The following is a 27,033-nucleotide window of genomic DNA, read 5'->3' on the forward strand; positions in this document are numbered from 1 at the left end:
TTAACGAACATGAGCCGCCACAGATCGGAACGCTTTAGGTAATTGGAAACGAATGAAAATAAGGAAATGTTTTTCGACATAACGAAATTTTATTGACACGGCGGCCATTTGCAATATTCTTTACCGGTAGACAAGGCCGAGCCTTTCAACCAAGGAACGTTCGGTTGTACCGGCCGTGCGGACAACTGATTGCGAGAGTATCTTTTATTTACGAAATTATAGTAATTCCTATTTTTCGTCTAGTGACCTCAATATTGCATGAAAACAGTTTTACGATGGCTCATTCTACTTCTCATTGTTCTCACTCTGGCGAAAAGTCTCTCAAATATGCACTTCTTTGCCCCTGAAATGCGGGAAATGTGGGAATAGCGACACGTGTCAAAAAAACCACACATTTTTTTGACGATTTTCGGGATATGGGTAACCTTCTTCGATTCCGCTACAAAAGAGCTATGTACCGTCGAAATTTCAGCCCATTTAGTTAGTTTGTTTATTTAATATAGGAAGAAAACGGATGAGTTCACTCGGTCGGTAAGGGTAGGACAGCGGCTGACGCATATTGCATAGTTATGGTCACTAACCCATCCCTTGCACAAGTATACCGTTTATCGGGACTTATATGAACAGATTTTTAGCCTAATAAAGTCATTAAATTACTATCCATTTTGTGTAATTATTGATTTTCACTGTGATACCATTCGAGTAAAATTATGAAATGATCATTTTTACATTTCTTAGAGATTCTTTAGTAAGTAACTCGTATTTTTTCAAAATTTTCGTAAAGGTACGTCATAATTAAAAAATTGACAACTTTAAAAAAAAAAATTGAATTATTGACCAAGTTTTAATCGTATTATTGTAAATTGTATTTTTACATAAATGACAGTATAAATAATACAGCTAAATCTTGGTTAATAATTCAGATTTTCCAGAAAAAATGTTTTTTAAAATTGTTTTCCGTAGTTACGGCGTACCGTTGCGAAAGTTTGAAAAAATGAGGGTTTTGACAAATCCTTGAAGGAATGTGAATATAAAAATTTCAGAACCTTGCTCGAAAAGTATCACGGTGAAAAACAAAAATTTAAGAGAAAACAATTTTCTTTATCATGAATTTAGTAAGCTAAAAATCTGTTCAGTGTACTTATAAAAGTTCTTGACTCCCCCAATAATATATTAAATTTTCAAACAAACCGGCCAAGTAAGTCTTGAGAAAAAATTAGTGTTTAAACAATGGTACATTTGGCATCAAGGAGACGAAGTGGGTCGTTTTACGTCGATTCGACCGTAAGTTTGCAATATGAGTCGTAGGCGAGCACTTGCGCGAACTGAAGCCAAATTTTGCAAATACGCGGGACGTAAAAAGACTGACTCCTTGGTGCACGCTATATTATACTTTATGTGACAAAATGGACAAAAGCATAGTTTATCGATTCTTTTTATCCAAGAGTACGATAAAAAAAAACACTTTCGAGTAATAGGACGTTAGAGTGCTTTTTTGCATTGTTCGGGGAGTTTTTACAGTACAGTGGAATACAGCGTGAGTGTGGGAACGACTATACACCTTGTAAGGTGAATTCTGATAGATTCAAGCTGACTCGTGTCGTCTGATGTGCAGGTTGCATGTATGGTATAGCAGATGACACCGTGCAGTTATTGAGAAAATTTTATTAAAGGCTTTACATTTCACACAATCAGAGAAATGAAAAAGTATTGAGACAGTTTCAGGTAGCCGGTCAGTATCTATTAATACCGTGAAAAATTTGCAGCGACTATTGCACAATTTTGTGAAACATTACAAAGTTACAGAGAAAATTGGGAATAACATTTGCATGCAATTATAGAAAATGACAGAGCGTCGCAATCTTGGAGTATGAATTTGGTAAACATAGTAGAATCACTACTATGCCCAAGTAGAACGTGTTCTGAATTTAGCCTATGAGATTTGACTAAAAAATTTATTTAGTGTTACTTTTACGACGTAAAACTATATTACAAAGTTTCTTCCGTGTTTCACTTTAAATCACATGTAATAATAATTAATCAAGTACAACTTCTCTCAATGTCTGAACTCTATTTTTTTTAAACGGAATTGTGTCTTGAGGTTTCGACTTTCGTTCTCAACTTTCTGTCTTGAGGTGGTTAAAGAAATAAAATTTACAGCAATGTATGCATTCGAAATTGAAAAAAGACATTCTCTCTCATTTATATCCATGCAGCTTATGCATTTTGTAGAGGTAGTAGAATTAGACCAATCAAACTGCAACTTTGGTACTTCTGTAACCTAATGCCGATTCCAAAGATCAAATGCCGCTCGAGTTAGAGCTGTCGAAAGTGCATAGGGGAAGCCAGCCCAGATCTGCTGGGTTAAGCTGAGGTGAAATTATTTATAAATTCATCGTTTTTGCTGCCCGACTGCCGATAGGCTAGACTATAATATCTGCGGTATGAATGACGCAACGTTTCAACTCGCAACGAAATTATTATGCCATCTCGTGAGAAAATTAATGCTGTTTTCCAATTAATATTCCGAGCTGAGTACAAGGTTTTTGCATCGTGAATGCAAATCACTGTGAGTTATTACCACTGCATTCACCACAGGAGGAGTTCTCGTTATAGATCGTAATAAATTTCGTATAACTTATAGCAATATTTTCATGTGGATCTTACCTGATATACTTTGAAGCTTGTACTCCAATTTCAATTCTTTTAATAACCCATGAAATATAGTATTATTTGGTTGTATGCTAACAGAGAAACCTTTGCTTTCTCTACTCGCTGTAACTCCTTTGCGTGCAATACGATCCTTAAACCCGAGTTCCGGGAGTTTGCTATCCTTCAGTTCACCAGTAAATTGCTTAAAGGCAGAACTAGATAAATATTTCATATGGTGATAATCCGTATGATGATTTCCTATGAATTCTGCAGGCGCCATGTTGTACATCAATACCATTAATCCAATAATGAGTTGGGAATGGCATATTGTGTTTTCAGGTTGGAACAGAACACGTATCAGTAGAACACAGAGAAGGTATCTCACATCAAATGCCTCATCAGGATAGCTAAAAATATACATTTTGTGTAATAAAATGCTTCAAATTAGAAAGGTTCGGTGGGTTTCAGTTAGAATATTTTTTTTCTACTCTCAAAAAAAAAAAGGCTTTCCCTAATTTTTTTGAGAAAGTTGTAATTATACTGAAGTTCTGTCTTCCTTTTAATCCTTCGAGTTACATATTATTGTGCTAAGTCAATTTTTGATAACAAGATAGTATTCTATTGTTTTTGGAGTTACTGATTACGAATCTGAAATCAAATGGCAAAAATTCAAAATGGCCGATCCAATATGGTCGACGAAAATTTAAAATTTAATTCAATACGGTCAAAAAACTATATCCAGGGGTTTTTGTGACGCTGATTGTATTGGCCATACTGAATTTTCGAAATCTGTTTTACATTCATAATCGGCAACCCCAGAAACTTATAATTTATGTAAAAAATTTATACGTATAGAGGGATAACTTTCTCATAAATAAATTATTCCTTAAATTTTCATGATTTTTTCAATAAATTTATTTCTAACAATAATAATTTACATTATTTGGCAATAATGAATCTTGAGTATTGAAACTTAAGTAGTATACTATCGGAAATAACAAAAAACCAAAAAGAATTATTTTTAAGAATACTTACCGCTACGACTCAAAGGAAGTTTTTCATGGGAATAAATTAAAATACCAATTATCTGAACGTCAATTAACCGAATCGTAGACCAGATCGTGGATTATATGATTGACGATTTCGTTTATCTGGCTGAATATTCGGTTATCCAACCGGTTATTCATTACTTGCATTCTTTTTCCACTGGCAATCTTCACCTTTTCCCAAAGTTGTGTAAAAACGAGATATGGCATTGAATTTTACATTATATGATGATTGAGCTTACGTGGTAAAGCAGAAGGAAATATTCGACTTGTCTCCAACGAAATAGATGAAGCGTCTAATGGCGTTTCAATCGGTTCAAAATGAATATATTTTATCACTTTGAAAGAATCAGCGACTTTTTTCTCACAGAATGAAGCTGTTCGGTTATCCAAATTTTCGACCATCCGAACCCAATTAGTTTGGATAATCGACGCTCTACTTCACGTGTAACGTATAAAGTTTATTTTCTGAGGAACTCCGATACTATTGATTCAGAATTGGACACTTCGTGTATGGTTAGCAAAAATGAAAGGAATTTTACTCGGCTTCATTCAAACCGTAATTTAGAACTAATTGAAGTAAAATTCATCATTATAATTTATACTATGTGCACTTACAATTTTTTATGCCGTTCGTCAACGCTATGCCCACGAGGCAACTGCAGAGTATTACGACGTGTTATTTAATCGAGATCACGAACGCCGGCAATCCGGTACGAGGAGCATTCCTTTCTTCGAAGCGAACGATGAAAAGTGATCGAACTGAGTTTCCCGTGGATTGGGAAATCAATTTTTTTTGTGAACTCTGTGAAATAAAAATGTCCTTCCGGCCTCTAATAATTATTTTGAACTCTCTAGAATTTCCTAAGTAAACTCCATCGTGTACCTTGCATAATGATGAGTTCTTTCCAATTAGTGTCCAATTATTCTGATAGACGTGTAGGTAATAAAGGAGCAATCACTTATCGCCAAAAGATAACCAACTCGACGAAACATCAATCGGTTAATTAAACAATTATTGTTTATCGATTGAATCCAATGATTAACCGTCTTCAAACAACATTATGCAAATGGAAATATCGAACCTCTGTGCATGGTGTGGCGCGCAACTTCGGTGAAGCCCCGGCGTTTAACACAACAGACGCGGGAGATTTATGAATTATGATATCGAACATTGGCGTTGCGATTTACGCGTTGGATTGAACAAGAAGAAATAATCGATAGTAATTTTACCTGAAAAAGTAAAAGGCTTATTTGAGAATTGTAAAACTTGGAAGTAGATTGTAGAGACGGGATTTCAGTGTACTTTCTAGACTTTAGTATCGGCTCGGTCGCAGGTATGTGAATCCGTATTGCCTCCGGGGACTCACTTTAGAAGTCGTGCAATCTCCATCCTTGGATTCGAAACTGGAGCACATAGTCTTATAGTGCCCGACTAACTAACCAACTAATCGCAACCTCGTTTTATCTAACTGAAACATATATACTGAATAACGAATTTTTTTTCATTACTCACGTCACTCTCCACCTTCTAGGTCCAGAGAAATGATGAAAAACCATCGGCATACAATTTTTTCATCGGAGAACACTAATGTTATTAATATATTGCTAAAACATAGGTACAAGGATATGAATAAGGAGTGACTGGATATATCTAGTCTTTTTTATGAGAGTTGAATACACCGGAAGTGTAGAATTTGATGCATTCGCTTCAGATTTGCCGATGTACGGTAATAAATAAACTTTCGATTTCTGCGCACCGAACTGCAACTTTACCGCGTTGTTTAGCGTGTTTCCGGCGTTCTTATATATAATGATTCATGCATAACCGATAAGGCTTATTACAAAATATAGCACCCAGTAGCGCTTACGCTTTCAAACATTTTGCAAGAATTCATAACCACGCGCTTCTGTCCATGTGTACGGTGGCTATACATATACTTGCATAATTGCAATCATAAATTTACCACTCCAACCTTCCTGCAATGGACTGTACTGCATGGCTACAGTTTCTAACAATTTTCCTCATCGAACCTACTGTAAACGTAGGAACAATGCAGCCTCGTAATTCGCGATTCACGTGTAACACTTCTCTTGGAAAATCGTTGCAATGATGACACCTTACAGCTAAAGATGTGTACTTTTGCCAAGTTAATACAATGTAGCAACACGTTTATGTATAATTTACAAAGGTGCACTGCGTCACTGCGTTCTATTTGGATTTGCTACACCGGAAGATGCCGTCAATGTCTATAAAAGCTGAAATTAATGTTCTAGGAGAATTTCATTTGATTATCGGATTCGAACTTGGTGCTGAAGAATCGAAGTTTGACAGATTTTTCTTAGTGTACTGGTATTTGCACAATTTTTTCGGCGCCATATTAACACCATTAAGTTAAATGAACCAAAAACTTCGGCACTCTTCATTATTGCAACTGGCCTCGCATTTAGCGTTAGCGACAATCATGGTTGATAAGATGGCACCAGAGGATCTGACTATCTGACAAAATGTTGCACGAATAGCTAGTCTTCCTAAAATGGCAAGGATAGTCCAAAGGGAGATGCAAACGTTTTCAAAGTAAACCGTGCCAAGGTACAGGTAACCTCTTGTCGAGGCATTCAACTTCTATAAGGATAAATGTGTGTAGAAATAGGTGGTTATATCGATGGCGACAAAGATAACAATTTTGAAGGGCAGTCCAGAAACGCCATTGTTCAAAGAATGCTCTCCTCTTTTTCTTGTCCGGAATATTGGTTCCTAGAATTAAGTCACGAAAATTGGAAGATATGGATGGCAGAGCTGGATAAGCACAATAAAGTCAGATTTAGGGGGTAATAAGAGCCAAATAAGGGGCCAGAAGGGTCGGCAGGCGAGGTGAAAGGGGTCTTGAGGCGGTCTCGTTGCATTGCAATTGCAGCGGGCCCCCGCCCGTACTTTACTGGGCCTGGGCAGGGCAAGGCCCCAGTATAAAAGCAAACGCAACTGCCCCTTGGACAAGTAGTATTTTCCAGTAAATCGTACAAGAAAAACTCTCCACCATGCAGCTCGCTGTAAGTTACTAGACACTAGATATTTCTTAAGATCGTTTCTACGGTTTTTAAGCATCGGTTGTACAGAACCACACATGGTGCTTTCTGCACCACGTTTTCTGAACCTATTCGTCGGTTGGAAATTTTGAATGCATTTAAGTATTTGTATATTCGCTATTCGTTGAGCTCTTGTTTGTTGAAATGTATTTATGGTATTTCGTACAGTTAGATTCAAGTGCCGATACGTTATTTGATGGTAGCGTATTAAATTCTCTCGTTTGCGCATATCGCAGGAATTCATGGTATCCAATATCGATTACCGCATACTGTTCGCATTGCTCCTATCCTTCGTTTCGCATCAAAAAGTTTATTGAAACGCGGTGATATTCAACTAGCTCAATATGATTCTTTCGATATATTTTTCGGTCTTTTTTTGACTTGTCATGATTAATGATAATAAAAAATTATGTTACCCGTCATCTGTACACCAGTAATATGAAATTTGTCGATAGGTACATGTAACACGAACTTCTATATTTATTTTATGTGTTCCTCTAGTCGAAAGTCTAAACATGGTAATGATTCTACAAGACAATTTTTCGTTTGTTCTCAGATCGTCCTGTTCGCCGTTGTTGTGGCCGTCAGCGCACACCCTGGTCTGATCGACCCGTGGGCGGCACCACAGGTAAAGTCTTAATGTCGTTGATTTTGAAAGAATCAATTTAAAGCTTTTAATTAAGCTGCACTCTCCTCGCTCTCACGATTCTTCACCCGTTCGCTTACACTGTTACCACATCACGTTGCATCAATTCTTAGACCGAGTTTCTCGTGAAAGGAAACAGTATAACACGCGTGCGCGAAATCACTCGCATCCCTGGTCGAGTTCAACGAACCAATGGCAAGCAGGTCGCGCGACGCATGCGCAATCGGTCGCTTCGTTTCGTTCAAGCCACTTGGTGTGAGTTGGTTTTCGATATGAACCATTATACACTGTGTTTTATATTTGTTTTATTTCTATAAATTTGTTCCGTGAGGTTATTGAAAGAAAAGAAATGCTATCGTACCACATGGCATCGTGTTGTTCGTCTCTAAAACAGCATGCATTTTCAAGGCATGTTGTTTAGCAGCTAAGGCCTGCTTTTTTAAAATTAGGTACACTATTCTTTGATTGACTGGTACACCAACCCACCTATATGTTAACCAATGAGCACAGGCACTGGTTAAGCATTATTTCGAGGTTAAAACTGCTACTGGAGATAAGCGCTTGGATTCTCGATATTTTGCCTGTAACGAGAGAGAATCAATTGATAGCGGGCAAAGAGAATTCATACTTTCAAATGCATGTTTCGATAAATTTTCTAACTGACATTGTACATATTGCGGAATTTCCGCAATTGCGCAAGCTTTAAACGTCGTCTGACGTACTCCTGTGATGCAGTGACCCGGCAGATCGCGAGTCGACTTTCTCTATCGATAAATCCATCGGCGCAGAGGACTCCAAGAGTTTTATTCCCCTTCTAGACTTGTTATTGCATAGCTATCGCAGTCAGCGATACAGCGTGATAAGTACGAGGAGAAAAATTAAAGGAAAATTAAATTTCAGGTGGTCGCTGCTCCCGAGCATCACTACGTCGGGGTTTCTCACGCAGTGGCGCATGCTCCGGTCGTTCATCCCCAGTACGTAAAAGTCGCCCAACCAGCCCCGATTCCGGCCCTGCACCCGCAGCCTCTGAACATCAAAGTGCCCCACACGCAGTCCGTCAGGCTGCCCGTTGGCCACGTCCACATCAGTCATCCCCATCTGATCGGCGTCGAGGTTTCACATCCGGAACCCGAGCCAGTCATCGCCAAGCATGTCGTCCACAAGACGGTTCATGCCGCACCAGCCCATCCCTGGTAAATTAGGGATTAATTAAACCACCGTCTAATAAACGAGTCCCCGGCTTTTCACTAACGTTAGACAAATCAACGCCCTACGTATGAATAATCACCTGGATGTATGTTGACTTTTTGTATTTACTTTTATTTATCAATACGGCCAGAGTATTTTGGAAGAATTGAATAAATTTTATCAGCGAAAAACATTGCAACAGCTATTGGAGTTGAATTTCGTATAGCATCGATAATATTATAATCAGTTTCAAAAGATATTCACTGGTTTAGTTTTACTCGAGAAGAGGTAAAGACGAAGGAATAAGTCATCTTCGGAAAAATCTTGCAGTTGATGCTAATAGTTGGATTATTATTATGAATATTATTATTATTAATATAATTATAAATACTCCTTGTTTTTCTCTCTCGCAAATGAATGATTATGTCACAGCTACAATCACGGCGTGGAAAAAAAAGAATAAAAATTTCATCAGCGTAAACTTCGAAGAACTCTCCGTTTCCTAGGAATTATAATATACAGTATAAGAGCGTTAATTAATGTCGCGCGAATCGTGTGAATAATCCAGGGACTGCAGACCAGGCACTCAAACTAAAAAAAATCTTTATTTCTTAAAAAAAAAAAAAAAAAAAAAATCATATATGCATAAAAAAAATTTCAAACTAAAAACGAAAAAAAAACGACTTTTTATAAATTACTCCAATTGCGTATTCTTCTTGTGCGGCATGTGATATCGAAGAAGACAAACAACAATTGCTTTCGAAAAATATTCACCCCAAAAAAATTCCCCACTCCCTTTTCATTGTATATTATTGTATACTTTTCCGCCCTCGCTGTAATTTATTTTCTAATAAAAAGTAAATCTTACATCTTGTGATAACGATATAGCTTTTGTTATTATTTTCTGATACCCGATACCCTATATCGATGCCTCTTATGAAAAGTAGCACGTTTCAGTTATCCTCGCGAAAACTATCATGTCTCGATTGATTAATGCAATAATGATTTTCTTAAGATTTGTAACGGTGTGCGGCAGCCGAAATAAAAGTCAATTTGCGGATGCATAAATGCGTTTATTAGCGTAAAAATGAACTTATAAATATTTTCGAAATTCTATTGTCGATGCAGATTTTAGAAAAATGAATGCTTTTTTACAGGTTCTTTACAGATGTTTTACTACATATTGCATCTTATTGGAGATGACTAAATTAGTCTTTTTAGACGTTTATTCCCAGCAATACTACACTCTTACTAATCTGCATTAATACACACTAGTTTTCGAAAGAAGTATGAAATGTGCTACTTTTGGTAAGAGGTGTGTCGATATACGTACATAAAAAATACGACATTATAAATATACATTATATATAGTAGCGGTTATAGCATTTTCTTGTTTCAATTTTCAATATCTCGAAATTCGTATTCTCTCAAATCGATTTATATTTTACATGTATAGATGTGAGAGGATCGAAGACTCTGCTCAAACCTTGACGTTATACTGTCAGTTTGAAATAGCTTGATGCTATTTCCAAGCACAGAACTGATGCGATCGAAAGTTTGCTAATTACTAATAATGCAGGGAATGACACATATGGAACTTCTGTAGATAGAAACCGTATTTGTACCAACCGACGGGCATTTTATCCTACCTACGCCAGCAGGATATGAACCAATCGTTTTGAATCATCCTGTCGCTAAGAATCGTAATTAACGGTTTACGGGATTTCTCAAACTATTATAACGAGTGATAGTGCAAAAAATAACCTTTTCTTATCCTACACCGAGAGGATGAACTTTTTGGGTAAAAATAATTATTTTTTCGGAAACTGGTGGAAAATGACCGCCAGGCCAGCCGTCAACGATAGTGCAAGTCCTGTCGATAGGGACGAATTTATCCACTTGTAGCGCTAATCATACTCGCGCTCGGTCCTTATTTGTATACGCAAGAATTTGCGACGGTCCTTTACATTATTTATTTTATTTTGCTCTATAGTTAAACGCGGAGGTAAATGAATCGAGGAAAGGTAGGTTAATAACGTTTAAAGTAAATAGACACGAGCTAAATCGATAACACATAAAACAGTCGAGCCTGTATTTAGTTTTGACTTTCAGATATGTTAAAATTATTGCGATTTAGTTCACGATTCGATCGAATCGTCAGGCTAAGTCAGGACAAAATGTTTTATTGTCTGATCTGGTTATTCTTATTGTACATACATACACCTGTGCATGTCATATTTCGTGGCTAAAGCCACAGTCTGATAAAGAGCACTTACGAAGGCTCATTGATCTACTAACACGGAAAATATAAATCAATTTTTAGCTGCCATGGAAACATGGTGACCAAACAAAACTCTTCGCCTATACGTTTGCATCGTCGTTTTACGCGAGGAGACAGTTCCTGATCAAACAAAACTTGTGGACATATGTGTACACTTTAGATGGACGCCGGGTCTTTCAGGGAATTTCATCGTCAAGTGTCAGAGTCTATTATACACACGAGTTTGGCGTATCTTCCTGGCTTGTCATTTTCTATTGCAGACGATTCATATCATTTTTTGCGGAATTCGATTGTCGGCTATTTGCCCACGCTAAGAGGAATTTCTTCTTTTGGTTAACGTACAGTAATAGTCCTATTTCATTTTTTACAAAGTAATTTTAATTTATAAAGTAATGCTTTTTGAAAAGTCATGTTTTCCACTTTTTAATCCTAAGGCTTATGTCTTTATTCACAGGCTTAAAATAGTCCCTTGAATAGCGTAGAGCCAAATTCTCGTGGTTCGTTCGATTTTGATTAATCGGAGCTTATTACAGCAAGTGCAGCTCATTATTCATGCAGAAATTTTTTGTTTCACAGAGTTAATCGAATATTCTAGTAAAATGAATACTGTTACAATGCTGGTTTGAATATCGTTCGAAATACTAGTAAATGCGGTATGATTACCTCATTAGTTTTATCATAGATGTCAATACATTTTCTTGATATAGCAACATTAAATCCGTTCGTTCCGTTAACTATATTTTTCTAGTTTAACGAAGCTTTAATTTATTGTATCACCAATATGAAATTATCACAATTATTACAAGAAAGTATAGAAGTGATTACAATTAGAAAGAATATACGCAACTCATACTAGATTTACTAGTTATATTTACGAAACTTGTTTTTATTTTGAAACCGGAATCAAATTTTTCGGTTTTAATAAGCAATCAAGCTGGTAAGGACTGTATAGTAATCACAACCAAAAATTTCTATCGATGTTATCTATCTACGTGGCAAAAAAACTGCTGCACTAACACGCGAGCCGGCAATTATATGGACAGAATTTATAGGAGTTAAACTTATTTTGATTACGGTATTTGACAGATACAAAGAACATTCGCGAATGTATATAACTTCAGCATAATGATAAGTACCTAATTCTCACCGCGAGCCCTGTAATTTCTATTTCAAAAAAGTGATGTCCATATAATTACCGCTGCGCATGTGTAAGTGCAACAGGTTTTTTTCCACATGTAATACTCGTAGTTAAAATACTTAACTCCTTCAAGGAATTTTTAATCACAAGTAAAATGAGCTATAACGCATTGACATCTGACGAATGATGAACATCTGATTGATATTAATGAAATAAATGGTTTACTTAAAATATGGTACGTTATTATGATTGAATAAACTTCTAACTTCAATTGCAACTTTTAAATCTTCATTCCATATTTTGTTCAGACCTTATCGAGTGTGTGCCATACGTTTCCTCAAATGTTTTTCCTTTTGGTGAACTGCATTTAAACAAGAAAACAAATTCAATATGGGGTTTGAAAATCAATTAGTTCAAGCTAAAACCAGATTACTCGATGTGAATCGATTTTAATATTTCTTCGACTATAGCTAGGCTGTACTCTCTTACCAGCTGTGTAAGGACATATCGTATATGCATACATATTATATACGTGGTTTATGGCTCAGGTTTACACACTTTGCACATGCTATAGATAGATACGTGATTACCCTAGATTAATAATTAATGGCACATTTACGTGTACGGCGGTGATGTTGTTGACTCTGTTCTATAAACAGTGATTAGTATTCAGCGAAAATTGCTGCCTGGTATTAATCGACTGCGGCAGATATTTTCGTTATTTGTCGCGTAATTTATCAAAATGCATACCTAATGCCACCAGATAGTTGGGTTGATATTTTCTATACAATGGTACACTCCAAATTTTAATCAGTGAAAATTTATTGATCCATAGTTATAAGTACACCAATAGAAAAAACTAGTACATACCTATGCACTGACGATCCAATGACTTTTCAGTGCACACACATTGATTTTTTCTAGTAGTAAACTGTCGACTGATTCATATTTAGAGAGTACGTTTTCATAATTGAATGGATTTACAGTACCAAAAAATATTTGAAACGTATAATATGTCCAACGGTGGTGTTTCTACATGGATACACCATAATGCCAGGCCTATGTGTCACCATCCTGGACACTAATGTTAAGGACTCCCTAATCGTCGATAAAATTTTCTGTGTAACAATCTGCCTTGATCTGAAAATGAAGAAAGTAATTTAGTCGACGACAACATGCCATATTGAAGATAAAATTAACAACACCTCTATCTTCGATCAGAGGCAATAAACACCTCGGCGGGCTACCATTAACATTTCAGCATTTCAAGCCCAGGAACTAGAACTCATGGAACATCAGTTGCACAGGAAAAATAAAAAGGCAGTAAGGCTTTATCATTGGCACTGTGATCGTGTAGCGAAATTTATTGATGAGTTGATTACTTGTTGTTGATAAGTAAAAGAGCATTAACCAAGAACTTAAAGAGTCTCACATTGTCTTACTCGCCCCCGAATAATCTTGCTTTTTGCTTATGTCCGCTACTACCTAGCTTGGGAAAACGGAAGGGTGTGTTGCTGTACGGAGTAACGACGATACACCCGGTTGTCTCCGGGGAGTCGGTGGTCAGTTGTTGGTCAGTGGACAGTTGCCCGTTCACCAGTTCGATCCACCGTTCTTGGCATTCGCTCACCTGACATGGATACTAACCACGGTGAGTTGGAAGGATCAGAGGATGAGAGAAGGCCTTGAGATAGGGATCCTTAGAGTGTCGGTTGAATTATGGAGTATCTTATACAACCTGCCATACGTGTGTAGATGTGTGTCTTGGGTTGCACAGTCGGATCTATAGTCCAAGCGCAAGTTCATAGAGAGAATTCTCCTTTCACCGTTTATCCGGTTATACTGAACGGAAAATCCGCACGGATTTATGGCTGCTATACGATTGCTGTTGCACTTGTGCTTCGACACCGTATGTGTAAATATATAGATATACGTAACGTAGGTGCGGCTGTATATTGTAATATACCAGTGTTCTGACGACTGATCGTCGAAACGAGCTAGAATTACGACACTCTTAACGATACCGAACGTTTACGCCGTTTCTTCATTGCCTTCTGCTCCACATGGCTCTCCACCAGTCATGCAGGCGGTGCATAGAGTTGTAATTGAGCCAATTTCGTTGATTATATACGGCTATGTGTGCCAGGACTTCTCATTTTCTCAATTATATTTACCTACCGGTAGCTGTGATTTAGTTTGTTAAGTACGGTGGCGAAACACATTTCTACATTTAAAATTATTTTACCTGTTATTTGTCTCTTCTGTTTATTTTCGCGATTTCATCACTGATGTCTCGACAAAGTTTGTTGGATTAGGGTTTATTTTACTGTGTTGTGAATCATCAAGTTTTTCAGTTTTTCGAGTATTTGCTCAAGATTTTATTTTCTTTCTTTTTTTCTTCTGGTCGGTGAAGATCAGCTGTTCCAAAAGTAGTTTCGGTTTCTCGTGTTCATTGCGTATACCGGTTGTGGTACTTAAGCGTACTACGCTTATAGTATGATGGTCCAAGATGCGTTTAAGTATTGAAACTTACCATTAAGTATTCATACTCGACGAGCGTTTGATAATTTCAATAATACGTAACGGATTATGTATCTTGCCTGTTGCATAACTGTGTATGATATTTACATTTTTTCACTATCAATAACGTTTGTGACCCAAGATTTTTCCCCATGTACGAGACACTCCATAGACACTCGGTTAAGGGGTTATACGTGAAGAAGTTTATAGATTGATTTTGAATTGATAGGACGCATCGTTATTTATAATAATACTAAGCATTTTGTTCGGTGACATGTTTTGGAGTGCACGCTAAATCTCAAAAAGGGCTGAATCGATTTGCTTCAAATTTAGAGACACTATTTTTGGATAGTTTAACTTATCTTCTTCGCTCCCATCAGTTTTCTTGAAACAACAAACTTTAAGCTGAATAAAAGTATTATTGGATAAAAACGTAAATATTGGATGAAAAAAAGAATTTCAACTTCAAACGGTCGCTGTATTGTTAAAACAAAAAATCAGATTGTTTATCAAAATTTGAAGGAAAAAAACATGTACAAGAAGCTCGATCTATATACTCGTGAATGAAATAAACTCCAATTGAGTTCAATGATTAGAGGTCGAGATATAAGTTCCTACAATTCAACCCATTTTTCAGCCGTTGATTAGTCGGAATATATAAACCCCAACCATCTTACAATCAATTCCTGTTCTATCTTATCATTGCTTTGAGATTTATATTTTTTCACATTCTCTTGATTATTTTTTCCCCGCACTGCATTTAACTTTCCGATTTTTGATTTCCGATTAGAAGAGAAAGTTCTTGTAATGACCACGAAAATCATTGAGTTTCTACTCAGCCTCCATGATTTGAGCTCTTTACGAAAATTAATAAGTTGAGAGGAAATTTTGACAAAAGTTTCTGCATGAGTATAATTCAAGTTACGGATTATGACACAAAAACATCGACCAAATCGGAGATGGTCAAGGTTAGACGTTGGGCGAGTAGTTTTGAAGCGCTCAGAAATACCTGGTGTCATACTTTCGCAAGAATATTAAATTTGTTGTGACCTTTGTAGTATAATAAGAGCTATAAATTGTAATCAACGGTTGGTAGTCATGGGTAGTATGCAAAACTTTCTGAGAACTTACATGGCCGATTGTATTAATTGTTTAATCGTATGCACCTTGCATTTCCTTCACAGTTTACTATCATTTATATGATTGTCCAATATTTTGCATCGAATGGCATTCTCAGAAGGTTACGTCATTTTATAATCCATGGTCAGACGCAGTCAACAGACTATAGCCAATGAGCTTCTGCCTTAAAGGAGACAGTGAATATCAAAGGATATAAAAATTTCAGCATAGAAAAATATCTTTCTCTAATGCTACTTGATGAAGTTTTAATGTCGAAGCTTAATAGCATCTAAGTAACTCAACATACATGTCAAAAACTGTTTCTAACAAAAAGTAATTTGATTCTTTGTCAAAACTTTGGTTACCACCGTCTGTTAGTAGGATTCAAATATTCTTTTTTATTTAACGGTATTATTTTTTACAGTAAACAATGTATTACTCATGTCACAAAACTTGTACAGCAGTAATTTAGATTAATTATTTTTCGATTTCAGGGGCTGTATCTCCGTATTCTATTGGCAGTGACAAAAACCTTGTACCAGTTAAATTCAGGGGCACAATGTGAGAAATGTATTATTTAACTGACAGCCTTACACAGTTATACATATATTCTACATTATATATATATACTATAGTACACCATGTATACATACATTGCATAATTTATTGCATAAAACTCTGAAGATGAATCGACCGAAGGCTTGATGATAATACTATTCATATTTCATTCATATGCATACCCCAAAAATTGTTACGTGACGTTCTTCAATCTTTTCTAGATTGCATTGAATATTAAAATTAGTTTAATTGAAATTAAACACTCTTATTATACGGCACTGTAACGTTTGCTGCAAGGATAAATTCAACACTTTCCGTACCAGGCGGTATATTGCAAGGTTTGCCGTAATTGTAGACTGTATAAAGTGGTGCATAAATTGAATTTTACATGAACCTTCACCGTGACTCCCCGCGACTTCGTTCTCCTTACAATCTATGTATTCAAGTAGATATTGTCGTTAGTCAACACAGGATAATTCACGTTTCAGGTTTCAGGCGCAACATAGGCTACACAGTAAGATAACGTTGGCTTTACTGGGTATTACCATGCTGTCTCTGGTAGTAATCATAGCTCTTTTTCTAGCCTGTGAGTAAAAATTATGATCCTGCTTCTCCTGGTTTACTCGATAAAAATTTTTTTTTTAATTGACATTTAAATACTCGAATAATTTTGCTTCTTCTGGCCGTCTGACCTATGTCTTACAGATGCTCATCCGAGGTTTGAGATTTGCAGTTCTGAAGAGTGTATACGAATAGGTTGGTAACTTGATGATATTTCATTGGCGACTGAATTATTAATTACCATGGTATAAATAATTCCCGTAGCTGCCAGCTTGAAGGAGTCCATGAATACGTCTGTTAATCCATGCGACAACTTTTACGAGTGAGTTAAATTTATTCTTTCAATAAAAATTCAAAAATTTCTCCTTTCAATTTTAGCCTTGAAATTCTTCTCAGGTACGCTTGTGGAAGATGGTCGCGTGAGCATCCGACGCCAGACAGCAGCTCGACGAATTCCTGGTTTAGTGAACGGACTGCTCGAGTGGCAAGAACCATTCGAGACCTTTTGCAAGAAAATACAACAGTCGAAACACCGTGGGCGGTCGTACAGGCGAAAAAATTGTATACAAGCTGCCTCGACGCCGGTGGGTTGATATTAACATCTAAGCCACCTTCGTCATTGATTGGGAAATTGTATAATTTATATCTGGCCGAAGGTAGTCTACTGAACGGTAATTCAATTATGTAACAAATTTTTAGTATCCTTGAATTCTCTGGGTCTTTGGCCGCTGCAGAATTTGTTGGAAGAGTTGAACTTGCCCGAGATACCGGCCCTATTTTCTGGCACACCAGGAAATTTTACCAACCAATTGGCAAGATTGAAGAAAACTCTGGGTAGAGACGTATTTTTCGGTCTTGATATCATTCCTGATCCCAAAAATAATAGCAGGAATATCATATTGCTCGGAATGCCATATACAGCCAGCCCTTTACCCAGGTAACAGAAATCGAGACTATGGCGAGAGCCTCGGATTTTTACAACTTGCCCATCGTGGTTTGGATTTGTATTCCATCGATCATTGCTTTCAGGGATGTAGAATTAGAGAAGCGAATACAACGCATCAGGACACGAAAGAGAGCTATTGAGAAAGACTTAAATGATGAAGACGAGGAAGGTTTAATGCCTCTTGAACAAATCTATATGACGGAGGTCATCAGGGAAGTGACGACTAACGGAACAGCAAAAATCTGTAACTGGAATGATAGCGGATACCCGAATGAGACGGAAATAGCTCGTGTGGTAGAGCAGATCTATCGGATGAGTGAAGAACTTTATTATGTGAGAGTGGATGCAAGCCTATCTTAAATTTTAACATCTTTAGAACCTTTTCGAAACCCGGGGAAAAACTGCTGGTTTTTAACTTCTTACCGATCTGTATTCAGAAACGTAGAGAAGCTCTTATATGATAAAAGTAAAAAGTTCAATTTTCTCTAGATTTGGGCGCTTTAAGGAGGTTCACTAGTTTCATGAGAATGTAAAGAAAAATAATACGTTCTTCTAAGATTCTCCCCACAACTGGAGAGATACACTTGAATGATTAGAAAATTTGCGTTTACACCGTTGCTTTATAACTAATAGAGAAATAGCTATTTATGTGGCATGCCCGTAAATCGCCTGTTTTTTTGGCAAGGATAAAGATTTCAGGACGAGCTGAAGGCGAGCCGGAAGCGAGTACTGAAATTATCCGAGCTAAAAAACGGTTTACGGGCATGTCACATACAATATTTTTTACGGTATGGGCATTGAAAAGCAAAACGAAGAGTGAGGTTATGTCACGATCTGTTCGACGAAGCTACTTCATTCGGCAGTTTGGGATGCACACTTCGAACTGCGCATCAAAACTGCGGAATAAAGACTTTATTCGGCAACTTTATCCGCTGCCGCATAAAGCGTCACCTTCCGGATCGAAAACTGCCACAAAAAGTGGAATTTTCAATGCCCATGCCGTAAAAATAAAATTTTCATGCATGACTCGTATGGAAGGTGAAATGAAGTGTTGTGTCAATTATTGAAAATAATTAGTTGAAAAAAAGAAACTTGATCACAGAAGTATTGAAACTACGAAGGACACGTTCCGGAAGTTGCACGCAAAATTTAAATCGCGTTGTCTGTATGGTTTATCAGTAAAATTAACACAAACATAAACAAATGCGTCAGTTTATTGGTTTCGCGGGGCGTAGTGCAGCTGGTGAGAAATGTCGTCTGTGTCCAAAACCGGTCCCCTCTATTCCTCGTAGAGGTAAGGCTAGTGAATCTCCATATGTGAAGGTCTCGAGAATCCCACCGTCCAGTTTTTTATCCAACGATATTTCGAGAACGAATATACGAATTTTTATGATTTTGGTATCAATCGATGCGGTTCTCGTGAACTTAGGACTAATTGAATAATGTTATAAATTGTTTAGTTGACTCATGGAGATTCAAACGATACTGTTTCCGAGGCTGACTTCCAATATGAAGATTATATGTATGTCGACGATCTTCAAAAGGTCACGGACGAATACATCAAGGATGTTAACTTGAGTCTGACACCTAGACAAATTTGGAGGCCGTTTATAGAAGAAGTCTTTAAGGATGTTCCCGGTCTCGATCTGACGAGGAAGGACAAGGTGCTCGTGGAGGACTTGGATTACTTAAAAGAGATCGCTGTTTTAATATCAGCTACCGATAACGAAGTTTTGGGTGAGTTTTAGTACGGTTGGAAATAATTCATTCGCCCGAGTAAGTGCATTACAAAAAAATATCGAAATGTTTGTTTTCTTTATTGTTGTTATAGAAGCAAGTATTTGGTGGGTCGTTCTTGATATAGTGGCACCTCACTCGAGCGAAAATTTGAGAAAAGCTTGGGATAAGTATTTGTTGAGCATCACAGACGCAGAAGTTTGGCAATCAAGATCATTGCATTGCGTGAACTCTGTGAATCACCTGATGGGTTAGCGTGTGCATTATATTGTCTTGTGATGGTGTCATCAAAAGCATTCCATCTCAGGTGTTCTTCTGTGGTTCCTCGCTCTTAGGCATGGCGGTTTCGTGGCTATTTGTGGATCCTAAGTTTCACGAAAAAATGGGTGAAAAAGTTGTGGAGATGTTGGAGGATATCAGGGCAGCGTTCGCATCCCTAGTGAAACAAGCTGACTGGATGGATGCACAGACGAAGGCAGCTACTCTAGAGAAGAGTAAGAAGATGGCTTCAGCCATTGGCCATCCACACTGGCTTTTTGAAGAAGCAGAGTTAAATGAGTATTACGAAGGAGTATGTATTCAAATAAGATTTTAACAATGACACTTTGGATTACTTAAGCCTCCCCGATATTCTTATATGACGTACGACGAAATTGTTTTAGATAAACATGATCGAGGATGCTTACCTCGACAATATGCTGCAGATAGTAAAACTGAGATGGAAATATGTCCTGGAAAGTCTTCACGAAGAGAATTTCGACAATGAAACTTAGTATGTTCAATTAGAAGCCAGGATTTCAAGTAGGAAAATACATTTACCCATTAATTACATTATCATGTTGGGTTTTACAGTTGGGCTACGGATCCTACTGATGTCAATGCCTTCCATACCTTTCAAGCTAACCAGATAAGTGAGTATTCATTTTTGTTCGATGGCATGGAATGTTTAGAGAATATATGAGCTGCTGGTGGAAGCTTGACCTCCAATCGGGCACATGCGCGAACATACTTCGAGTCGTTAATCGACGTATACATTAGGCGTGTACCAAAATCAATTAGTCATTAATATTAGTTGTGTAACTTCTTTTCCTCCTCAAATTATTTTGAACTATTCGGACGCAGCTGTACCAGCGGGAATATTGCAATTCCCATTCTACGAGTTGGGCTTAGAGTAAGATTAAATATACCTCAGCAGTAAAGAACTCTTGTTAATAAGCTTATTTTAGTCGGGTATAGTGAAGAGCCTCAATATATTCACGCTATAAGTACTGTTTCAGAGCTTTGAACTACGGTGCAATCGGTACCGTGCTTGGACACGAGCTAACGCATGGCTTTGACAACATCGGAAGGCAGTTTGACACTTCTGGAAATCTCAGGCAATGGTGGAGTAACGAAACCATCAGTGAATACACGGAGAAGACTCAGTGCTTTGTCGATCACTATAATACATACTACGAAGAGAAGGTATGAATCAATCTGCTGCTATTTGAGAGGAAATAGATTCTCATGTACTTTTTTCAAAAACAGGTGGATGATTACATTGATGGTGAATCGACATTGGATGAGAATATTGCTGATAATGGTGGATTGAGGGAAGCCGTTTGGGCTTACAGGAGATGGAAAGCAAGACACGGTGCAGAAGAAACACTTCCGGGCTTCACTCATCTGTCCTCCGAGCAGCTCTTATTCCTGGCCTTTGGTCATGTACGTAAATAGCATAATAGAAAGTGGCCGTTGTCAATTAAGAATTTACTCAAAATAGTATGTGTATCCATTTTAGATATGGTGCGAGTCGTATACAGCGACAGCGTTGAGATGGATGCTAATGGACACCCATTGCCCAGGTCATGTACGACTAGTAGCGGTGATAAGAAACTCCGTAGAGTTTAGCGATGCCTTTAAATGTCCTGTTGGCTCAAACATGAATCCAGAAAAGAAGTGTCATTTGTGGTGACTTAAGAAATAATTACTTGTTTAATTACATTGGTAAAGGTGTGTGTTGAGAGGAGGTGGGTGACGTTTTCATCAGGATTTAAAGAAATAATAATAAAGTATATTTATAGCAAATCGATTTTATTTGAGTATAACAGGTTGAACCCTACAGACGGCAAGCATATATACCACCAATGCTAAGTAGGGCTATAGTACCCACGTTTGAATTGTTCATCGTTACTTCTATTAAGTGGAGTCAGGGGATTTTTTTACAAACAAGAGTAAAATTTTCTAAACCTAGTAAATGTAGCCTCCATCAGCATCTGTTTGCTGGGTGATTCCCGAGAGAGAACTTTCTGAAATCTTAACCTCAGGTTGACTCAGCCTTGGGAAAGTAGAGGGAGTAGGTTGAACCGAGAAGACAGTGCTTTGATAGTTCCGAAAGAGGTTTTGCTGATCTGGAGAAACGTAGAAGTTCGGCTGTACGGATTGTTCGATTGATGGCGACAAGTACGACCGTGAAGAATCGAAATTCAACTGAGTAGGTGCTTCGGTTACCGAGACGGATGTGGGAAATGGGAAAGGGGTTACGCTTTGGGGGGTGGGGGACACAGATTGGAATTGGAAGGACTGAGGGGCTGCGTAACGTACGCCTCCCGTGAAGTCTGAAGAGTATGACTGGGGGTAGCTAACTTGGACGTTTCCGTTAAGTGTTGTGTCCCCCAAACTCTGATCAAATCCAGAATAACCGCGTATACCGGTAAGATAAGTTCTGTAATCAGCATTCTGGAAACCGTTTGCCCTGTCATAATTGTTATTGTAGATTCCGAAGTTATTGTTATAGCCTTCGATGCTCGGGGTGTAGGTGTAAGTTTGCTCAAGGCTGGGACTTTCGAACCTCGTCAAGCCGAGAGTGTCGGAAGGTGATGCACCAAAGGAGGTCGAGTAGATGGATGGGCCTCCGATGGAAGAAAGACCAGAGCCGAAAGTAGATCCCAAAGACGATCTAAAATTGGTTTCCGAGAGGGGTGACAAGGTATCAATATCCAAGCCAGATTTACTGGAGATTGCATCAGTGAACGATTTGGCTGCGTCAGCTGAAGATTCTACTGTCGTCTTGTGGGCATCTGAAAAGTAAAACGAACGTCTCTTCTGAAGTTCCTTAAAAATGTGTTTAATTTTATGGTGATGGTTGGATTAATCTGACCTGGTTAGGTATGGTAAATGATATACTAGAACACTTGGTACAATTGGGGAACGTGAAATCACCTGAAGAAACTTTGCTGCTGCCTGATTTGGATTCTACGTTTGTTGCGCTGGTTGATTTGGCGGATTCTTTATTAGCTTCCGATGAGAAGCTAAAGCTGGAACCAAAGCTGGGCTTATAACTGCCTTGCGTGAATGTGCTAAAGCCTGATGTGCTTCCGGAGGAAGGACTGGAGGATTTGAAGAAAGAGTCAGACTTGGATTTCAGAGGGGTTGACAAACTATCAACAGATGAGCCGAAACTAGCGGGCAACGTTTTGGCAGCTGTCTGGACATTTGTAGAAGTAGATTCTGTGATTTTCTTGTTGTAATCTGTAAAATAAAACACAGTCACGAGTAGATTTTTATACATAGATGAGTTGGATACTTCAGGGTATCTCTTTGCCTCTCTCGATTAATTATTATGATTGGTTACCTGAAGAAGCCGCCTTGCTCTGGGCTTTGGATTCTACTTTTGCGTTGCTAGTCAAAGTTGCTGATTCCTTGTTGATACTTGAAGACAGGCTGGAACCGAAGATGGGGTTGGAACCTGCTTGCTTGAAGGTGTTGAAGCCTGTAGTGGTAAAAGGTGCTGCGCCCAGGGAGGATGAGAACAGAGATGGTCCTCCGAACGAGGAACCGAGTCGAGAGTTAAAGTTAGCACCGAAAGAGGAGCTGAACTGGGGCTGCAAAGGAGTTGCCAGGCCACCATTGGCTGAGCCGAATTCACTGGAGACTGTTTCGCTCGATGACTTAATTTTTGTTGAAGCAGATTCTGCGGTTTCCTTGCTGGTATCTGTAAAGTAAGGCGAACGTAGCTTCGGAGATTTTCCGATACTTTGATCGGCTTGAGCACATATGTCTTTCCTTCATGTCAAGTTTATTTTGGAATGGTGTATGTTTCGAGCAGATAAATCACTCAGGATTGGTCGGAGAAACTGTATTACTGCTGAATGTGGATTAAATTTTGCCCTCACCAGTAGATACCGCAGAATCCTTGTTAACGTCTGAAGACAAGCCAAGGCTGGAACCGAAGGTGTCGAAACTTGATTGCTCGAACGTGCTTAAGTCTGCTGCGTTGAAAGGTCCTACACTAGAGGGTACCGAGTAAAAATCTGGGCCCCCGAAGGCACTGCTGAGGCCGGAATCGAATGAAGATCTAAAAGATGAACCTGTCTCAGATTGGAAGGGTGACTCGAAGCTACCGAGAGTTGAGATGCCGTCACCAGAGGATGATTTGGTAACTTCTTCGATATACGCACTTGGAACTGTGAAGTGAAACAAACATGTGTGTAAAGACTTTTCTGGAGAAATTGATACAAATTATTGAACGAATAATTACCTGAAGAAGCTTCGACACTAGCAGCTGTAGTTGATATTACAGCATTGTCAAAGTTATTGGCCAGTCCTTTGCTGATACCAATGTTCCCTAATTGTGCCAGATTACCAGCTTGTGATATGCCCTCAGATTTCACAACAGTGACTGAGCTTACCTTAGGTACACTGAGGCTGCTCTCAGTGCTGGATTCGATCTGTTTGGCGTTCTGGGATAAAAAACATTCTTTTATTTAGATGATTTAATTCTTCATGCTGGCGAAAGTTCCCTTAGGTGTGAACTCTAAATTGATACAGTATTAATGAATATAATCTGCACCTTTGTACCGCCGATCTCAACAGCATCCAAGTTTGTGCTTCCAAAGTTATTGCTGCTGATAGGAATTCCTGGTTGCAAACCGGGAATTCCATATCCTGTCAGTGCGCTGTCGTAAGTTCCGAAATAGCCGTCCAGAGCCTTAGAGATTTCAAGTTCGTTCTGGTGGTGGTCATGGTCCTCGTGGTGGTGGTGGTGGTGGTGGTTATGTTGGGCATTGTAGCGTGAGTCACCAGGAAGAATGTCCCGCTTGGTCTTTTCTGCGGGTGCGGCAAGCCCCGAAGCCAGAAGACAGGTCTGCAAAAAAATGTCCGTTGAATGTGAATTGTTGATAAGAGCAGCTTTTCAGTTAGGAATTACGAAAGGGTAAAAAATCATTATGAAATTTGAAGAACTAGAATTGAACGATGTTTGATCGCAGGAATATCAGAAAATGGGCAAGATCATCGACGACGATGATTCTGCTTTACTCCGGAGCATTTAATCCCAGAAGTCCTTCGTTGCATTTAATTTTATTGGGATTGACATTTTCCAACTAGTATCGCGATATCGGGTAACGATGATGTAAGAAATGGCCATGGCCAACTGGTTAAACAATTTACGACCAAACAAGTCAAATCGAGGCACGTTGATAATGTTACTGATCTGGGATACAACACTTCTGAATAATTTTACTAGCTTATTCATGAAATAATCTCATTATGCCAAATCTGACGTCACTTACGGCAGAATCACGGTAGTCAAGAGAGAGGGGAAATCATTTAAAGTTCCTCACCAGTAAAAGTATCTTCATGTTGGACGCTCGTTCCACGATGAATGTGTATAGAAGACTGAGCAGTGGTTTCGGATGACTTCGACCTTTTATACGTCGAGAAGATCCTCCCAAACATTTTGCAATCCAGTGGCATTGACAGAACTAGATTTTTTTCTAAATGTAGTTATTCCTTACTTGAGTTTGAAGCCAACTGTTTTAATAATTTTTGGCACTCAATGTCGCCGACAGGCTTTGCTACAGAGCAAACAACCACAAACCGCATTCGGAAGCTAATTTACATATCGATACGTGGCATTTGAATTCGTTAATATGTACATCCTAGAATATAAAGTCCTAACTATACAGTTATAATTTATGGCTTGATGAGAGCAAAAGTGAAAATGATTTCTGTTTTTTATAATGCACCATTTCTCACCTACTTATGATATGCATAATCTGAGTGCATGAATTTGAGAATTTGAGGTGCGACAATAATTAATTCAGAAGTAGTTCTATCTACTATGATCAAGAAAGTATGTTTTCTGCTGATCATGTGAATACTTTTTCAAGACAGTTTTTGTGGGTATACTACATTGGAAATACTCCACCGGTTATATTTACACCCTGATAATAAGATACTTTCGTGAATGACGCTTCTTCTGTCGAGATGAACGATTAGTTACCAGGTAAGCAAGCGGCTAACTGATCGCAAGTACATTATATTATACGCGTAGAATTCTAAGTGTCTCGATCGCTGCACTTCATGTAAACTCTGATTTTATCATATATTATGATACTTGGCCGGATGTCGTAATGTTGGCAAAAACAAATATCACGACACAATAAACTGGCTTCAACAGAAAAGTAGTTGAGCGAGTATTGCAAATAAGTATGTTGCCAACTGAGCGAAAAATAATAATTCGATTTTGATTAAATTTTATTGATATTGGTTATTGAAGCAACTTCAGATGAACAGATAAGAGAATGCTTCATTAGGATATGAATTGAATAATGCGAAAGTCAAGCTAAAATTCACTCCGGGTGAAATATTCACACTTCACTGACGCAACGAATTCTTCGATTTTGCGCCTTATGAGACTACAGCTCCATGCGAGTGTGGATTCCGAAATTTCAGCCGTAAGTATATACGGCAGTGATGCAACGATTATAGAGCTGAGCGGTATTACGCTGATGCGATTCTTACAGATGAGATGCACATCTTTTGAAAATCCGTGAAGTATCATTCATGTATACAATCTCAACTTCGCAATTCATTTCTCGTACGAATATAAATAACGTTAAAATTATAAATCGGTACGATAAGCGCTTAACGACGCTACGGCTATTAGGCAATCAAGGTGTTTACCAAGCGAATGTCTTTACACGATGAAAGTGGCAGTATAACTCTGAATCTTTTTCAGTTATTGAGGAAGCTTAAACTATAAAAAAAAAATGTGAACCGAGTTGGTTACGACAGTATGGCTATTGAGAAGGTCCAGTAATCTTTGTTGTTTACGTAAACACAGGGATGTACTTCGGATATCAATTACTTGAGTGACATAAGTATAGATACTCTAGAATAAACAATTTTATGTGGTATCCATGCGTTTGTGGTAACATAACACTATAGTTGACGGCAGATTGTGAACCCATTGTCAGCAGTTTTATAACTGAATAAATTGCTCTTCCTGGGAACACAGTACATATGAATCATATAGCGTTTCGGAAAAGTAGCGAACTTGACAGTTCAAGTCAAAGTATTGTATAGCACACATTTTCTTCTCCTTTCACTATTTGCCTGTTCGTCTCTACCTCAAATTTAACTGCTTGCCCGTATCGCACCTTGTAACCGATCAGCAGTGTACTTCATGTGCTGTCTAATGTTGCAAAATCAGGTCTGCGTATTATCTATGTGTATTCTCTAGATTTTGTAAGCCCTCAGTTGTCTGGCTGATCTATTGTGATACGGTTC

General features: G+C 38.1%; 3 protein-coding genes across 3 annotated transcripts; 2 read left to right on the forward strand and 1 right to left on the reverse strand.

Annotated features, from left to right (window-relative positions):
* The first annotated feature begins 6,705 nt into the window (after window positions 1-6,705).
* LOC124413352 lies at window positions 6,706-9,288 on the forward strand. Its single transcript, XM_046893879.1, has 3 exons — window positions 6,706-6,749; window positions 7,342-7,413; window positions 8,332-9,288. Exons 1-3 carry the CDS (start codon window positions 6,738-6,740, stop codon window positions 8,626-8,628), a joined length of 381 nt encoding a protein of 126 aa, XP_046749835.1. The 5' UTR covers window positions 6,706-6,737; the 3' UTR covers window positions 8,629-9,288.
* Window positions 9,289-13,589: 4,301 nt separating this feature from the next.
* On the forward strand, window positions 13,590-21,541 carry LOC124412840 (endothelin-converting enzyme homolog). Its single transcript, XM_046892993.1, has 17 exons — window positions 13,590-13,689; window positions 16,172-16,238; window positions 16,724-16,821; window positions 16,941-16,991; window positions 17,061-17,118; window positions 17,193-17,380; window positions 17,496-17,733; window positions 17,826-18,075; window positions 19,203-19,479; window positions 19,574-19,729; window positions 19,815-20,050; window positions 20,142-20,251; window positions 20,332-20,390; window positions 20,602-20,650; window positions 20,757-20,943; window positions 21,007-21,183; window positions 21,260-21,541. The coding sequence occupies exons 1-17, from the start codon at window positions 13,674-13,676 to the stop codon at window positions 21,431-21,433; spliced, it is 2,391 nt and encodes a 796-aa protein (XP_046748949.1). The 5' UTR covers window positions 13,590-13,673; the 3' UTR covers window positions 21,434-21,541.
* Window positions 21,536-25,203, reverse strand: LOC124412841 (rho GTPase-activating protein gacF-like). Its single transcript, XM_046892994.1, has 7 exons — window positions 25,083-25,203; window positions 24,311-24,604; window positions 23,999-24,200; window positions 23,634-23,924; window positions 23,093-23,452; window positions 22,681-22,989; window positions 21,536-22,538 (listed from the first exon to the last, which is right to left on the reverse strand). The coding sequence occupies exons 1-7, from the start codon at window positions 25,098-25,100 to the stop codon at window positions 21,709-21,711; spliced, it is 2,304 nt and encodes a 767-aa protein (XP_046748950.1). The 5' UTR covers window positions 25,101-25,203; the 3' UTR covers window positions 21,536-21,708.
* Between the last annotated feature and the right edge of the window lie 1,830 nt (window positions 25,204-27,033).

This window comes from Diprion similis, chromosome 12, assembly GCF_021155765.1.
Source record: "Diprion similis isolate iyDipSimi1 chromosome 12, iyDipSimi1.1, whole genome shotgun sequence".
Taxonomy (NCBI): Eukaryota; Metazoa; Arthropoda; class Insecta; order Hymenoptera; family Diprionidae; genus Diprion; species Diprion similis.

Coding starts and splice junctions, on each gene's coding strand:
- LOC124412841 (XM_046892994.1), bottom strand. Junction 22,990..23,092: donor GAGCAAGGCGGCTTCTTCAG/GTAACCAATCAT, acceptor TTTATTTTACAG/ATTACAACAAGAAAATCACA. Junction 22,539..22,680: donor CAGCAGCAAAGTTTCTTCAG/GTGATTTCACGT, acceptor TTTACTTTTCAG/ATGCCCACAAGACGACAGTA.
- LOC124412840 (XM_046892993.1), top strand. Junction 16,992..17,060: donor TGAAGAGTGTATACGAATAG/GTTGGTAACTTG, acceptor TAATTCCCGTAG/CTGCCAGCTTGAAGGAGTCC. Junction 20,252..20,331: donor AATTTCGACAATGAAACTTA/GTATGTTCAATT, acceptor TGGGTTTTACAG/TTGGGCTACGGATCCTACTG.
- LOC124413352 (XM_046893879.1), top strand. Junction 7,414..8,331: donor ACCCGTGGGCGGCACCACAG/GTAAAGTCTTAA, acceptor ATTAAATTTCAG/GTGGTCGCTGCTCCCGAGCA.